Raw genomic sequence first — 17,488 nt, 5'->3', positions numbered from 1 at the left:
ATGTTTTATTCACACTCAGTGGGGGGACAGAATCCCAGAGAGCAGTTTCCAGGCTCTCGGCCTCACGTGGAAAGGTGCTGGCTCGTTTATTAGATGCCCATCAGCTATAACCAAATGACCATCCGCTGTGGCTGGGTGGCCGTCAGCTGTTACCGGTTAGCCATTGGCCACTAATATAACTGCTGTGGCCACGCTGGCGCGGTTGGTTGGTTGGCAGAGAAGCACAAGGTGGATTGTGGATAGTGTGGCTCCTGCTTCCTGTGTCTCCAACTCAGCCACCAGCGAGAATATAGTGGTATGACTCCACTATCTATGGCTCCGTGGGTGTTCCTTTTTGGCCTCACCATGTCCTGCGTTCTTGTATGGGGAGCTGGACCAGAGACCCTGCATGATACTCAGTGTTAATTACCTTTTAAGTATATTAATTAAAACAGCCGAATCTCTGTTGTAATACAATAAAGAGACATTTATTTTTCATAGGGAGCAAAGCTAAGTTCATATCCAGAGCCTGTAAACAGAATATAGACAAAAATATTAACCTCCCATCTTAGCCAACCTCCAAGGAATACATAGGAAAAAGTGGATTAAACAAAATTCTTAAAGCTGAACAACTTCATGCTTATAGCTCATTAGTGTATGATGATAGATGTAATAAAAATTGCACAACTTGCATAATTGGACAAATTACGAACTGATGGTGGAAACATTTTGTGCAAACACATACCAATATATACTCTAATATTATCTCATTTAAACCTACTCTTCATCATGTATCTCCCATCCTCCTCATTGTCTCTGACCTACAGAACCTCTCCCTCATTTCTCATTCCTCAATATCTCTGAGTGTCTCCCGGGAAGTAGCAGAGTATCCTGGCTGAGAATAGATAGCTACTCGGTGGATGACGACCTAAGTGCCTTCTCATCCAGGTAGCCAGTATCGATCAAGCCAGGCAGTATTTTAGGTACTGATGATATAGAAGTGAACAAAAGTCCATAACCCTTCTTCATCAAAGTTATATTTTTATTGGTGTGATAGACATAAATAAACAAAAGAGTATACAATCTTAAAATCCTGAATCTTTTTACTATTCAACCTTGAGTAAGTTATTTAATCTACTAAACCTCAGATTTTTTTTAACCTTCCTAATGAGGATGACAATATCGCTTATAGACATGAGTGGGTGTGAAGATGGCAAATCCCAACATATCAAATCATTTTACTAAAGTGACCATCATTTTGTGTTAACTCCAAAACTTAGAAATCATAGTTTTTCAGAAAAGTCTTAAAATCATAACTGTATCTATTGTGTGAAACGATATTAGTTCATAGATTTTGATTTTTATTAATTAGCTTGTGAATAAACTCAGAGTTACTTTCTCCTTTTCCATTCTTTGATCTTCCAACCAATCTAAAACCCCTTACAGGAGAGAACGCAGTTCTCTCAGCAGCTGCCTATCTCAGGCTGGTATTAAAGTTGGTGTTTGTCTGCTTGCTGACTCTAAACACAACGCAAAGCTTTGTTTCTTCCACATTACCTCCTAAGCTTGCTGTGAAGTGAAAAAGAGATAATCTATGCAAAACTCTTTGCACACCACCTAGTATATAGTAAATGCTCAGTAAATGTTAGCTACTATTATCTTTTTTTTTTTTAATGTTTAAAAGGGGTTTCTGAATTTTTATTTACTGGATATGTTTGAGTACCAGTCAACAATGAACAGCATCTCTTTAAAATTTCCTCTCTCATTCATTTGCTCCATGGGATGAAGTGAAGAGGCACAACAAAAACTTGTCATGATGTTTGTTGCTTGCTATTTTTGTTCTCCATTTCACATTGAGTTTGGCTGAACACCTGAGCGTCACCAGAATTCCGAGATCATGGAGCATCACAAATGCTATCTTTTCTTCTTCTTGGAATAGACATGTCTGTATTACATCACCACAAGGAAGGCACATTCTCCTTTTACTTCTAGTCTCTCTTCAGTTGAAATCTATTTTTATCTTTATTCTCACTGGGTTTACATAGTTTAGAATCTTAATACGTACCTTTTGCACTGTTATATTTGCAATAGCCTCCCAAAAGTTTTTCTCTTTGCTAATATAAAACCTTCCCCCACCTTTCATACATATTATGTGTACTGTCACCAGATTAAATGTCCTGATTAACAACTCGGGACCATTGAGGTTTCTGATCAAACACCTTGGTATGTTCATACCTTAATCAGGATTTAAGACCTGCCACTGCCTAGATCCTCTTTCCTTATCTAATTTTAGTTCACCTTATGGTCCATAACGAACACTGTATTCTGGTTAAAATAATTCCTTTGCTGTTCTTTAAGTGATTCAACATTTTCTTTCTACATGGAATTCTTCACTCACTGCCTCACCCCAGATCCCAAATCTACACTCCACATCCTTGAAGTGTCTCTTCCTCATAATCCTCTTAGCCGAGAGGATGTTGTCTCCTTCCTCTTACTTTTCTCGTAGTCCTCATCACTTCTACCTTCTACCTTACAGAATTGTTATTTGTGTACCTACCTGCCTTATCTCTCCTAGTGGAGTGTAGGTCCTTAAGAGAAGAATCCATATCTGGTTCGTATTTTTATTCCAAAATATTCATACTGAAGAGATATTTGTTGATTAAATGAATGAAGGAACTTTTCAAATACTGCAGACCAAAAAAGTGAGACAGTAGATATCAAATACAAATAATATTTTATTACAAGGCTAGTTTCTTAACCAGAGAGGTGCTGACTTAATTTATGATATTATTTCTAGAGAATAAGGGAGATAAATCTGCCCCCAAATATCTTCTAACCCCCAATATTTTACCAGTAGAAAGCCACTAGAAGTTGATTTTCTTAGTCTTCCTAATGGCTTTAGGTCAGTGTTAGTTCCAAGAGACATTCTCTTGCTAAATAAAGTTGCTTGTTGGATTGCAGAACAGGAAAGAGACAAGGAAAGGTAAGATGACTCTGAAGGTGGATACAGAGTAGAACAGAAGACACACTTTGCCTATATTGAATGTATAAATAGATGATCCTGCTTTAATATTTGTCAGCAATCTAGTTTCTTAGTGGAATATATCATAGTTTACCCACCATGAGGCAGACTACCACAAATTCCAAGAACCTACAAGAGGGCAGAATTAGACAATGTAACTGAATCTGGAGATAATTTGGAGTACAAAGGCAGGCAAGAGTCAGCTTAAAGCTGGGAATGGCAAGGCCGGGAAATAGAAGATGGAACTCCAGCAATTCATGGTGCGTCACTCATGCAAATTCAGAAGGCACTGTTGAGTCAAACCAGGCATGAGCAGCCACATGGTACCCTGGGAAAAACCAGAAAAGACAAGGAAACAATTATGCTAAATCAGGAAGAGAGAGTCACTAAAGCAGGCTTAAAAGGGAACTAACTCATTAAACCAGGAGAAATACTGGTAATTGCACAACATCAACTGAAAGGAAAGAATAGGACCCAGATTACCTTATGTTAGATGTTACATTGCTCCATCCCATTTGTATTCTTCTTTATTCCATACATAAAGGTCTTCAGCATGCCTTCAGGAATTTTTATAATGACATGTTATTCACACTGCCCAGATATCTCAGATTTCACTGACCTGGGACTATTGGGAGAAGAATCAAGTAGTACTTTATTTTTATTCCTAAATCATGATGTCAACAGTCCCTGCACTTGATTGGTAGAAAGTAATGACCATGAAAGTGTAAAGTCACCTAAGGTGTCCCACATGCAGCCCGAGTCAGATTTCAGCCACAAATAGGTTCAATCTCACAAAGACTATCTCTGGGTTCAGTTACATTAATGTGAAAATTGGTGGTGTAATTTGGTTTACCATGTTTCCCCAAAAATAAGACCTAGCCGGACAATCAGCTCTACTGCGTCTTTTGATCTTATTTTACTATAATATAAGACTGGGAATATAGTATAATATAATATAATGTAATATAATATAATATAATATATAATACCGAGTCTTGTATTAATTTTTGCTCCAAAAGACGCATTAGAGCTGATTGTCCGGCTAGGTCTTATTTTCGGGGAAACACAGTAATGTAGGGAAATGTCAGAAAATCCACTCTGATGTTAGCAAGATCTTGAGTTTCACATTATTTGGTTGCGTAGTTTCCAGAAAAATATGTTCCTACTTCATTTATTGTCTGAAAACCAACAATTGGAATAATTCAAATCAGGAATTAACCAGGATATATTATATTTAGGCTGCCTAACTCTCTACCCCCAGGCCATCCTGAGTCAGTCATCAAACAAAGGTGCTGCTCCAAAGCTGAAGTAGTCACCAGAGTGAGAAAGACAGGGCACTTTTGCCCTGACCTGCAGCCAGAGACTAGAGGAAAGGTTACGTGACCTGACTCACCCTTGTGGAAATGTGGGAAGGAAATATTGTTTCATTTTACTGTATCCTGGTTATTGCGTAGTTTGCACAACCTGTGTATTCAACTGGTTAAGGGTTACGTTAGTTTAATATTTCCTTTCCTTATGATACAGTTTCTACTTATTTTATTTAATGGTTCTAAAGATTATGATCTTGTAAATCTGTGTTTGAATCTAGTTAAAAAATAATGGGATAAAAATGAAAAAACAAAACAGATACAAACAAATTAAAAGATAAATAAAAAATAGTATATTAAAAAAATAATGTGAGTTCATTAAGGGAAAGACTTAAGTTATTACCTTACCCACTCCACCTCCCAAAGGGCCTAACATAATGACTTGAACATATTAGGACCTCAATACCTATTGAATTTGATGCAAATATTAAAAATAAATTTAAAACCAGACTGGCTATTTCTGAAGAAGTTCCAAACTTCAGCATTTGGTTTTCTTTCCTCATAATCAAAAAAATGAATCTGCTTGCAGAATCTTGGCAACTCCAAGAAATCCAATGACTCTCTCAAGGACCTGAAGATTACCTGAAGAGGATTGTCATCATAGCCATGAGACAGGTAGTCATTGGCTTGATTCTCCCTTGCCTGGAATTGTTCCTGACGAAATGCAAGCTTATCCACCCTGTGTGACTAAAGGTATTAAGAGCAATGAAGACTATGGAGAGGATAAGCCATGATTAATTGCTTCGTCTGCTGAAACGAACCAAAATGTACATGAAGCCTAGTATTTAATGCTCGTTATACAAAGGGATCTCTGATGTTTTCACACACCTTCAAAACCATTGACTCAAATATATTTTTTAAACTTCCGAAAAATTCCCACTCACGAGCAATAATTCTAGAGAAATTAAACAATCCAAATTAATCCGGTATAAACTTTCCCAGGTTGTCATATTTATCTAGCATGAATAGTTTTGATGAGATCTCATCATGCTGCTGTTTGTTTAGCACTTCTGATGGGTCATTAGTGGTTTAAAATAATTTCCTGCTTCTCTTCAGCAAACAGGAGAACAGGTTCCCGTATATGTCAGAATATCAGAGAGCACTGAACTGAGAAGTGCCAGGACAAAGCTATGAATCAGGACAGAGCCCAGGTTGTAGCAATACTTTCTGACAAAACTGAAAGGTGATTCAATGATAGAAATGGTAGAATTTGTAGCAAAATTGGTGATCTGGATCAGCAAAGCAAGACAGAAGACATTGTCAATCATTGTTCAGGATAGGATAGGCTATACTGTAGTAATAAGATGATCCCTGCAATCTGACCAGTTTAATACATAAAAGTTTATATCTTGTTTGCCCAAAGTTGGCTGTAATTTGGTAGCTCTCTAGAGCAGTGCGCTTCACAGTGATACCAGAGATATTCAGGCTCTTTCTATCTTGTACCTCCTCCATCAGACATTCTTGGTTTTCAGCGTGGCTGTATCGAGTTAGGGTCGGGTAGCAGGGAAGAGCTTGGGATTATGACTGGACTTTTCACTGCTGAGGCTCAAAGGGGGCATGTGTACGTAAGCACAGACCATAGAATTCATCGAATAGTCCATGTGCTTTCCTGCATTTCCCAGTCTCCGTGTAGTTAGTTTGAGACAGTAAGACTACTTGTGGCCAGCAATGGTGTGTCACCACCTCTGGGATGAGGCATTTCGGAGCCAGTGTAAGTTCAAGTTTCCTCTCCACCTGCTATATGACTGCAGTTCCGAAGAGTAGAGCTATAAGATTTAAAAACAAACAAACAAACAAACAAACAAACAAACAAACAAAAAAAACCAGGAACCTGATCCCCAAGTCACTGTTTGGAAGGGAGCGGCTCTAGAGAGCTACTGGACCCACAAATGGCTTTGTGTGGGTAACAAAGCAGTAGAGTTGTATGTGTTAAGTCTTGAGATTTGGAGTTTGTTTCCACAACACAACCCAGCCTATGTTTACTGAGAACTCCAGCCCCAGGGAAGATGAGTGCTTCAGATGGAGGACATTCTAAAGAACTTAGTTTCCTAAAATCCTATTATTACTGAAAGATGGGTATTGCAACTCAAAATAGCAACATTGCAGGAACAGGAATAAGGCTATGTGGCTAGAAATGTGTCTGTCCAGTTCAGAAGCAGTGATGCATGTTAAATATAACAGCCAATTCTCCCAAGAACAGGTTTTATCTTACTGCTAATGTACTTTTTTTCCCCACTTTTCCTTCAGGATTTATAAAAACCGAGCTAAAGTTGTTTTTAACTGAATAGATCCGAGTGACCATTTCCTCACAGTAAAGAATAATATATTTTCACTCACTCAGTTTTTCTATTAAAACAGGTTTTCCCAATTGCCAATTCTGACTTATCAAAAATAATTTCAAGTATACTTTTTAAAAAACCTTTTATTTACTTAAGTGTGTTTTTCCAGGATTCAGCAGTTCCAAGTCAAGTAGTTGTTTCAATCTAGTTGTGGAGGGTGCAGCTCACAGTGGCCCACGTGGGGATTGAACCGGCATCCTTGTTGTTAAGAGCGCCGTGCTCTAACCAACTGAGCTACCCAGCCACCCCTTTAAGTATATTTTTTAACTGGACATGATGTAGATTACAGAGTTGTTGACTCACAATCTCACTCCCTATATAAAAGACACTGTTCGTATTTCTTAATGTGTTGGCTTCATTCAAACATTAGAAGAATAAAGGGCCTCTCTAAAACTGGAAACAATTCATGTTAGATCTTCCCAGCAGAAGCAAAGCTATGAAACTATTTTTTTATAACCCAGAAGATTTTAGTTTAAATATACGTTGTACATAGTTTGAAATTACTTAATGAGGGACAGACATCCTTACCTCTGGGAGGGCCAAACCTCATGACTCAAAAATGTGCAGTCAGAGAAACCATGAAAGTGCGTTTATAATTTTGCTTTGAGTTTTGAGTCCTTTGGTTTCAGTCAGGATATATGAAGTCAGGTTTATGACTCAGAAAGCCACTTTTTCCCTCTCATGCAATGAATCAGTGGTAATGGGCAGTTAGCAAGAGCTCAACATAGATTAACAGAGAGAATTGCTAAATTGTCAAGTACTCTCCTTTAAAGCCAGTGACAGGAAACAAAATGTCCAAGTGCTACTTGAAATTTATGACTGTTACAAACCTAGGAATTTTTAACACCCAAAGCAACATAAAAGAAAAATCTTAAAGATATCTCTTATAGAAGAGGATGAAAAGTCAGTCATGTTATGAAGTGATTGATAATAATATTTCTCTCCCTATTTATATTTCTTTAATAATTGCTTTTAAATACATTACATGTTTTAAACATGTCACCCTTTGTTATGTTACAGGAAAAAAAGAAGAACAGATGAATATTCAGAATCTCTTACATCTCTCACATACCAGGAGAATTTTTTTTCCCTTTTGTCCCCTAATTTGGGGCTTGGCTCTGCAGCCTGGAATAATGAGTAAGGAAGGAAACAGTAAGAACAGTGAGCAGAAATCCATCTGACTGATTTTCACTGATCAGGGGCAGGAGTTATTTGTTGAAAAGAAAATTTGAAGGGCAGGAACAGAAGAGGCAAGAGATTGGACTGGGTTCAAGGAAGAGATTTAAGAAAATTTTAGAAGCTGAGGGAGAAGATTGGGACTAAGTTGCCATATTATGAGTGGGTCTTGGGGCAATTGAAGGGTAGGTGAAGAGGATTGTTGATGTTATGTGTTATCAACAGAAAGAAGCCTTCTTTCAGAAAGGATGTGGTAAACATTAAAGAATCTCTCTCTCTCTCTCTCTCTCTCTCTCTCTCTCTCTCTCTCTCTCTCTCTCTCTCTCTCAATGAGATTATTTTTCTAAAAGCAATAAAATGCTAAAATTGGCCAAAGAGCGACCATCTTTATTGGTTGTTCTGACTTGTAATAAGATATTTTAATTTTCTAGAAAAATACAGTCCACCACACATCATTTTGCTATACTACACCAACAGGAAAAAGCAAATGATAGATCAACTTGGTCAATCACTAATGAAAATTCTCAAAATAACAGGCTGAGATCAGGACATATATTGACGTGAGGGATGCTTTCACTTGGGAGTAACAGGAAATAGGTCTCACAGGAGCTTAATAAGAGAGGTGTTTTCCTACATAACAAGAAATCTCAAAACAGGTCTCTGTTGGCATTTGCTCAGAAGTTCAATGGTGGCACGCCTAGAGTCTCTGTGACTTTCTTTACCTTTATCTCATGATTGAGAAGTGTTTGTCACTTGTTTACAGCGGCAGGTCCTTGAGATGAGAGAAAAACTAGTTGGGTCCTTATAGCTCATGACAAAGGGAGAGGATGACATAGAAACTGTAGAGAGGCTGTGAGAAGGAGGCTTGGGGAAGGCAGCAGAGAAGCTTTCGTGTAGTCCACTGTTACCTACATCAAGTTTGACTTCTAGGGGTATACCACAGAGAGCAATATTTGCAGCTTTTTATAATTTTCCTGTGAGTATCCTCACTATTCAGATATTACCAATTAGCCTGGTTCATACCAGGTTGGAACCGGAGTCAGGGAATAAGGATGTATCTGGAAACTGAAGCACAACTTGTTCCTTCCATCCACTATCGTCCCAAAATAAACATCTCTTCACAAAACATTATCGATACAAGCAATTTGTCATATCTTTGTACCACTAAAAGAATTTGGCTCTTTATTCTCAAAATGAACTGCCTCTGGGTTAACAATAGAGGAGAAAGCTGTGTCATCAAGGACTTGATTAGCAATGTGAAGTGGCTAGTAAATTTGATAATCTAAAATCTCTAACAAAATTTAAAAAAAAAGAAAAGAAAAGGAAGTTCTATAGGCACAGATCGAATTTACTTTTGGTCATGACTCAAACCTTTTGTATTTGCACCTGTATGATGAAGATCTGAAAACTTGAGAGGATTCCAAGAAAACGAAGTCAGCAAAACCTTTGCCACCTACAAACTAAATGCACCTTCAGGCACATTTGAAATAACGCAATCGATTACTGCTCCCAGCATCCTTCATTTCATGCAGCAGCACTCTTTTCTACGTGCTGGTGTAGTAGAGTTGCTCCAGTCTGCCCCTGTTCAATGGATATGGGCATCTTTCATATGAGACATAAAAATCCTGAGCCATCATGAGGAAATATTCATTAGAGGAGCATTTTATTTTTATTGTGTGGGATTTATTACCACATCTGTCATTTAGGCTTGGTTTGAGGTTAGAACTTAATCACGTCTAGGTACATTTCCATGAATGTGTTTCACCTGAGTTTACGTGTCTCTTTCGAAGTTAAAGACCTGGGAGTGACCTGGATCAACAGAAAGCTGGGTTTTTTTAGGTGGCTTATTGGATGGAAGAAAATGCAACTGTGAAAAAATATATCTTATTACATAACATGAAAATATTTGTATTAACTTGTAGAACAAGGTTGATAAAACACACCCAAACCAAGATACATAACACACAATTAGCTTATTCTTCCTACTAATTCTAGCACAATAAAAAATGTGTTTCAAATTCCTTTTCATTACACAGGGTACTCAGAAAACAGGTTTTGGTGCTGTATTGATCAAATCAAAGGTGGCAAGAATTGAAATAATCTAAAGATGGTAAGAATAGGAATAAATCATATACATGTATTCTATTGTATTAAGCCAACAAAAGATAACCTGCTTTATGAAAAATGTACATATTATTTTACTTATTATTGATCAGAATAAGGAGGATAATAATAATACCTACTATTTAGTGAATACCTTAATAAATATCCAGTGACAAATGAATTTCATTAATTTTTTAAAGTCATTTTATTGAGGGATTATTGACATACAAAAAGCTGTACATATTTAATGAGTCCCACTGGTTGAGTTTGGGGATAAGTATACACTTGTGCAAGCATCACCACAATCTATGCCGTAAACATATCTATCACTACCCAAAGTTTTCTTACATATATTTTAATTTTACTTTAGCCCATTTAATTCCCAAACCAACTCAAAACAGTAGGTATTGCTTTCACCCATTTGCAAATGAGGAAAATGTGTCCTGAAAGGTGCTATCATTTGCCTAAGATCAAACTGATTGAATGTTGTATATCTAAGAATGGAACTCAGGTTTTTAATACTTCACAGCCTATTTATTTAACTACTATTATTTTTTCTTTTCAACCTTTAGAATGTATCCAAAGAAAATAGTGAAAAAGAGTGAAAATGTATGTATATGTGTCTGCTTATTGCATTATTAGTAATAGAAAAAATGTTGAAGTCATTAAAAATTGTGATGAGTGTATCAATAAGTAAAAATACAGTAAGGTAGTAAATGAAAAAAAAACTGAATTGCACGAAAGATAGCTGTTCCATAGCAATAAGCAATAATTTTATTTCTGTGGACAGAGATTTAGAGATACATAAATAGAAGGAAAAATAAAGACATCCCCGTTTCCCCCTTTGCTCCTAACTTTTTGGTGACTCTCAGCAATTGTTGGTATTCCTTAGCTTAGAACTGTATCACTCTAATCTCTGCCTCTGTATGAATTTTGCAGTGATGTATCCTAATTCCAATTCATATGCATGTAAGCCAAACTAGTAAGTAGAAAGAATATTGAATTCTTAGAAGGATCCTTAGCTTGTATTTAGAATAATTCTTCAGTGTCATCATGGACATAATTATGCATATAAGTGTAATCACCGATGATTCATTGATGAGTGCATCATTTAGCAAACCTAGATATTATTTATTTGGCCATAGCTGATAGAAATCCTGAATAAGAAAAAAAGGTGCTAGAATAGAAAATGCTAAAATGAATGTCTAAAAATTTATAGGTATATTTTTGTTATTTATTTATTTACTTACTAATGTTTCTCAGAAACCCAAGAAATATAGCATATAAGATTTTTTTATTATGTTTATTTTAATCTAATTCATATCAACAGTGGCAGTGAAAACAATTTGGGGGTAACTAATAAAGATAATTAGAGGCCAATTGAGCTGAAAGTCTTCCCAAGAAAGCAGCCCCATATTCTATATGCTTTAGCTATATCTTACATTACCAAGGAAAATAAATTTTCCAGAAAAGGAAAAGGTCCAGCAATGTATTTTGTTTTGTTTTATTTTTGTTGATTTGTATAGACACAAATGCACATAAATGTATACAGATAATTTAGGATGATAATCAATTCTTTAACATTCACCTATTGAATTAACTGACATCTGTCTATACAATGTTATATAAATTAATCAAAGAAACTCATGCAAATACTAAAGAGTTTGTCTTTACAAATATTTGATAAATATGTAACTGAAGACTCAATAACACGGATGACCTGAAGTGTTTCTTTGAGGGATTTGGTAGAGACTTACGATACCCTAAATATTTTTAAAATACCAGTTCAATGATGGTTGGGTGAAAAATGACACCTTTCTTTCCAATCCGCTGAATCCCTCCTCTGAAAAAGGAAAGGTAATTTTCATTCCTCCAAAGGTTTTGAATATATTTTAAAATAGTGTCACTTGTCTAGAATTTTTTTTTTTTTTTTTTTACTTTCAAAACTGATAAGCAAGGATGCTTCTGCAAATCATTGAATAATGACTAAGGTTGGGATATTTTCCATCATGACTCCTTACTCATATTCTTTAATGATTTATTACTTTTCCTTCTCAGTATGATCTTCATAACTGAGCTACTTTCAGTGAGATATTAACAACTTAATCACATTGGAAGAATAAAGGCCTAGATCCAGTAGTAATGTAATCCCCCGTTTTCTCCAGGATAGCTGTGGACCAAGGCAGCAGAGTCTGTGCAGTCTCATTGCTAGGCAGTATTGCGAAGTAACTTGGTGTTGCTCACAAATAATGATAAATACATGTTTTGGTGATTGATGTGAGGAGTCTTTCTTATGAAAATAAAAGTAATAATAGTCTCATGAGTCAAGTTGTCTTATCCTGTCACTATAGGTGCTTATGTTATAAATCGTGGATTATTGGAACAGGGATGTCCAGAAGCATTTGCAATTCCAATATTTAAGAACACCACTATTTCACCTTCTAGAATTCTCTAGAATGGGTACATGTAACTTTTGGTTTGTAAGGAAAAATGGGTGTCGCGTCCCGTGCGACGAGAGTAGTGGGGAGCGAGGATGGTGGCGCAGGGTTAAGAAAAGACAGTAGTTATGAACAGAGTTTAAGTGGGGAGGCCAAGGGAAACCCCAGTCTCAAGGACTGGAAGCCCAAATCGGGCCTCGCATCAGCTTTTATTAGTTCGGTGGGGAAGTAAAGGAGATAAAGCTTGTCAATCTCAAAATCTGTGAATCCTATACATCATAATAGGAAACTGATTCAAGTCAATCACCCTTGCCTGCAGGCAGCTGGACCGTAAGTCTCAACTTCCCCAAGGGACAAAAACCTTGGGGATGGAGAACACCTCATTGATCACTCCCCTTGCAGGTTCTGGGAAGGAATGCAGCCACAGAGGCTGAGGCTTTCCTTAGCCTGAGGAAGGTGGGGGGCTGTGCCCACCTCTGTGAACCCCGTGGGTTCTCCTGTTGGTCCCCACACGACTGCGCCTGGCTTGAGTTGTTCCTTCCGTGAGGAATCTTACTCGTCATTGACTGTCCAGTCATCTTTCTGGGACTAAACAGGGAGGCATAAAGTGCAAACACAAAGGTTTAGCAAAGTCCCTGAAAGGATCCGTCTTACAGACTCTCCTTTCTTTGGGGGCAGGTACAAGGAAACAAACGGTTAAGCTGCTGCATGGCAACAAATGGGAACCAATATTTATAAGAATATGCCCAGGAAGTCAACTGAGCTAATTCAATATCCAAAAACTGTGTTCGATACACTTGCAGCCCATAATTACAGATTATAAACATTTGGATTCACTGGGAAAAATTGACACTTTGAATAGAATGTCCAAAACTCCTATTAAAGTGTATGTATTAGGACCAAATAGTTTTGATCTTAGTATAGCTTTTTTTTTTCAATTTAGTAAAATTTAACTTAATTTAAAATTTCCAAGTTACTTTAAATGTTTTCATTCATTATATATTAAGAGACTTTGCCAAAAATATTATAAGATTTATATTTTGTTAATTATGTTATATTTATATTATGTTAATTATCGAAGGACTCTGATTGTAGTAACAACAAATCCTTTGCTTTGTATTACATTGTGAAAGATTATATTTAAGCCAAGTTGGTAATATAGTTTTTAATAATGAAAAATAGTAATCCTGTATTTTCTCAGTACTAAAGTGCTTTTTCTCTTTCATATATTAACTCTTTTGAAATTGAGGTTCATCTTGTAATTGATGTAAATATTTAATGTAGATCATGAGACATAATCAATTTTTTATAACAGGAAACATAATCAATTTTTTATAACAGGAAACATGGCATTAACTAAGCATTTGGTATGTGTTAGGCACTGTACTTGACTTAAAAATGTATGAAGTGAGGCAAAGAGCATTAGGTTTAGAGTTGTAACCAATTTCTGCAACTAGACACATCAGTAACTAAGATTAAAGGGCAAAAACCTTGAACTAGCAAATAATTTTTTTCATAAACTGGAATATTGGGGAGGCTACAATTATAGCATATTGGTATGAGTAAAAATTGAAGGCAGGAATTCTTATCTGTTTTGTTCATGGATATAGCACTCAAATCTAGTGTAGCCCCTGGTATATCATAGATGCTCAAGAAAGAAATGTCAGATGACTATCTTAGCTCCTCAGAATTTTACAAAGTTCTAAATATTTGAGTCAAGTTAGGTAATAAAGGCAGGTATAAATATAGCTCTTATTTTAGGCCGGGCCAAGTTCTAGGTGCCTTACTCATATTAACTCATTTAAACTTGTCAACCTTATGAAGTAGGTGCTGTTTTTATTTCCATTTCGTAGGGGAGAAAACAGAAGTTTTAAGCAACCTGCCCAAGGTCACACAGCTAATAAGTGTTGGAGCTAGGATTTGACCTCAAGTCAAACAGCTCTGAGCTCTGTGCTCTTAAACAGTGCAATAACACTACCTCTGTGAGATCTTAGGAATTATCTAAATTCAAACCTCACCTGAGATCTCAAACCATTACTGACAGAATTTGTCCGATTAGATCTTCATTCTTCCAATTCCCAGCCTCCCATTCCAGCCACTCTGTACTATACCCTCAGTCAAAGGAGGCTGACAAGTCAGTCATGTGGGAGTGCAGTGTGATGGCTGTTAGAGATTAGGTATTTTGACAGATTTCAATAAATAATAAAATTAATGCAATACCAATCAATTATCCTTAAAAACCCTGTCATTCAGCCTGTTGGACATGAATGGGTTAGGTTAAGGAAGAATTGTTGAACAAAATCAAAATGGTATTGATTTGGAGATTACATGTCAAAATTAGGACAAGAATCCACCTATAATAAACAAAATCAAAGTGCAAGAGGTGCCAATATAGATGGTAGTATCTTTAAGATACGTTTGTTATGAAACAATGAGTCTTGTATGAATAATGACTCCATTTAAACAGCTTATGCTTTTGTTTCGTATTTCTTATTAAAATGTATTTTGCTTGCAATTTCTAAGAATTAAATGAAATCATTCGATAACTCACTTTCCATTTTGATAGCAGAGTATTGATAAATAAGACCCCACTCAGCTTTTAAACAACATACATTGCTGATAATCTTGATTAATAAAAGGTTTGCTTATAAGACATCTTTCCTTATACCTCAAAATGCAATTATAAGGTGCTTTGATCGTGTTAGGCATTGTAGTAAATGCAGAATCAACATCATTAATAAAACCACCATGGAGATAATTGGGTGGATTTTGTTTATTGTTCCCTAGTCAACTTCCTGGTGAATCATGCTCTTAACCTCTGTCAGTTTCGCAATATTCTAGACAGGTGACAAACCACTGACCACCTCAGGTTCCCAGAACATTCTGCTGTAGGCCAGGCCAGACCAGATCAGAGAAGAACAGCAGGCTCTCTTTAGATAAAGATAACAGATTCTTTGAGTGCCATCAGCACCTGGTGAAATTGAGCAAGATTTTGTTCTCAAGTACAGACTATGAGAGAGGAAGAGGAAATTTATCTCTGTATATAGAATGATCCCATATATTTGGCATGTACCAGAGACTGCGTGAACAGCTGACTGGAGGAGTAACTTAGAAGGAGAGTTAACTGCATGGTAATTATTGTCAAAGGCTAAGGTTCGACTGTCACATTAACCACTTATTAATAGTGTGAGCCTTGAGAAATGCTGTACCTTCTCTAAGTACTGATTCCCTCACCTTTAAAATTTGATTGATAATACCAGTTTGAAAAGATAATTTTTGAGAATGAAAGACAATGTCTGATAAGTGTTTAATATCAAGTCTCTACATAGTAGATGATCAAAATTTGGGGCATGAATCCTGAAACTATTGTAGAAAATTTTAAAAGTTGGTTTCTATGTCAGATGGGCTTTTCTCTTTCTACTTCTTAATTTTTCTATTTTTTCTCTGACCTTTTGCAGATGACAAAGGACACGCACCAAATACAACATAAGCACAAACAACCAACCAAGTAAATGGAGTTTATGAGAAAAGGAGGGAGGGTGAAGGATGATAAACATTTTCCATGATAGCAACGCTGACCTAATTTATTACCTATTATTATAACTGACTTTTTGTTAAAAAATGATAATATGCACTTATGTCTTATGTTACTCCCTCCTAGATCTTAATTTTTCTGATTGGCATATTGACATATTTACTAATCAAAATCTGTAGTTTTTATTTCAGTAAAAGGTGCCACTGAGGTACAGTTTCTCTCAGAATGATTTTGCACCTACAGGCATGATGCAGTGGCAGGCGACAGCTCCCCCTACTGACCAACAGTGTACAGGACATACGCATGTCTGACCCGACCTCTGACAGCATTAAGAACTTCCATTGTGGGTCCATAGGCAGGACGATATCTAGACACACACACACACACACACACACACACACACACACACACGCTCACACACACAAAATGCTACTTGTCCACGTTTTCACTCCTGCCCCCACATATATAGGCTTGACAAATGCTGAGCATGTGGAAGGCAAGTTGATACAATTGAAAGACACCTTTTTTGTGTGTATATCAGGAGTACAATTCAAGCGGACTGATGTGGGTATTTAACAATTACTACATAAATCTGCATCCCAGCCACCAAGACTCGATTTTAATTTTATCCAAGTATGAAGTATTCAGGAATCAATAATGTTTGCATTAAGTTGAAGTACTACTATTTCCATAGTCTTTATTAGTTTTTAACTGTTTCAGACTGTTTAAAATTTACGGAGCTATTCAACTAATATTTATTAGATGTCTACTCTGGGCCGGGCAATATACAAAATGGGCCAACCAAGCAAAATCTGTTCCTTCATGGAAATTATATTCTTGTGGGGAGAAATCAATGTTCCCATTAATTCACTCTCGGTTTCTGAAGTCTTCAATGTACAAAACATTTCAAATAAGTAACAGTGAGTTTTAATCATTCCCTTATGAAGTTTGGCAGTGTGAAGTTTGGAAAACAGTGGAGTTGACCTATTGCTTAATAAATCTGTGGCTCTATTTCTCGGTTCCTGCTGATGTTTTTAAATGAGTCCATAATTACTAAATTGATAGAGATATTATGAAAATCAGATATTATGATATGAAAAATGTGAAAATCTGTGGTGCTTGTGACATGGAATTCAGTGGGAGATATATCTACCTAAGAAAGCTTATTGCTATTTCTTTAAGATCTTGATCTTTTTCCAGTCTCCCAAAATATGAGTCATCTCTATGATTAAATTTATCATTCTTTTCATTTACAGGGAGTTACAGAGAAATACTAAATAAAGTGTTATTTGCAAAATCCCCATAAGCTTTGAAAGAGCAGGAAAGATCGTCAAAACGAAAAGGCCTGTATACAGACCCTGGTAGGGGTTGTTTAAGGTTACCTTCTGTTCAAGCTCTGTTTTTAAGCTACTCAGATTAGATGTTTTGAAGCCAAAGGGCAACCTTTCCAAGACTGAGAAATGAGCATATTTATTAAATCAAGAACTAGCCGCAGAACACTGTTGTGTTACCATGTAGTTTGAATCTGA

General features: G+C 36.4%; 1 protein-coding gene across 1 annotated transcript in view; it reads right to left on the bottom strand.

Moving 5' to 3' along the window:
• Positions 1-3,216: 3,216 nt before the first annotated feature.
• The window catches only part of LOC117032390 (cytochrome P450 1A1), an 88,154-nt gene continuing 73,882 nt past the window's right edge, over positions 3,217-17,488 (bottom strand). The window contains exon 6 of the mRNA XM_033123903.1: positions 3,217-3,329. Coding sequence (XP_032979794.1) covers positions 3,299-3,329 — 31 coding nt within the window. The 3' untranslated portion in view covers positions 3,217-3,298. The remainder of the gene's footprint in view (positions 3,330-17,488) is intronic.

Source organism: Rhinolophus ferrumequinum, chromosome 12 (genome assembly GCF_004115265.2).
Source record: "Rhinolophus ferrumequinum isolate MPI-CBG mRhiFer1 chromosome 12, mRhiFer1_v1.p, whole genome shotgun sequence".
Lineage (NCBI taxonomy): Eukaryota > Metazoa > Chordata > Mammalia > Chiroptera > Rhinolophidae > Rhinolophus > Rhinolophus ferrumequinum.
The sequence above is the reverse complement of the archived record's forward strand: the minus strand, read 5'-3'. Positions and strand labels throughout refer to the sequence as shown.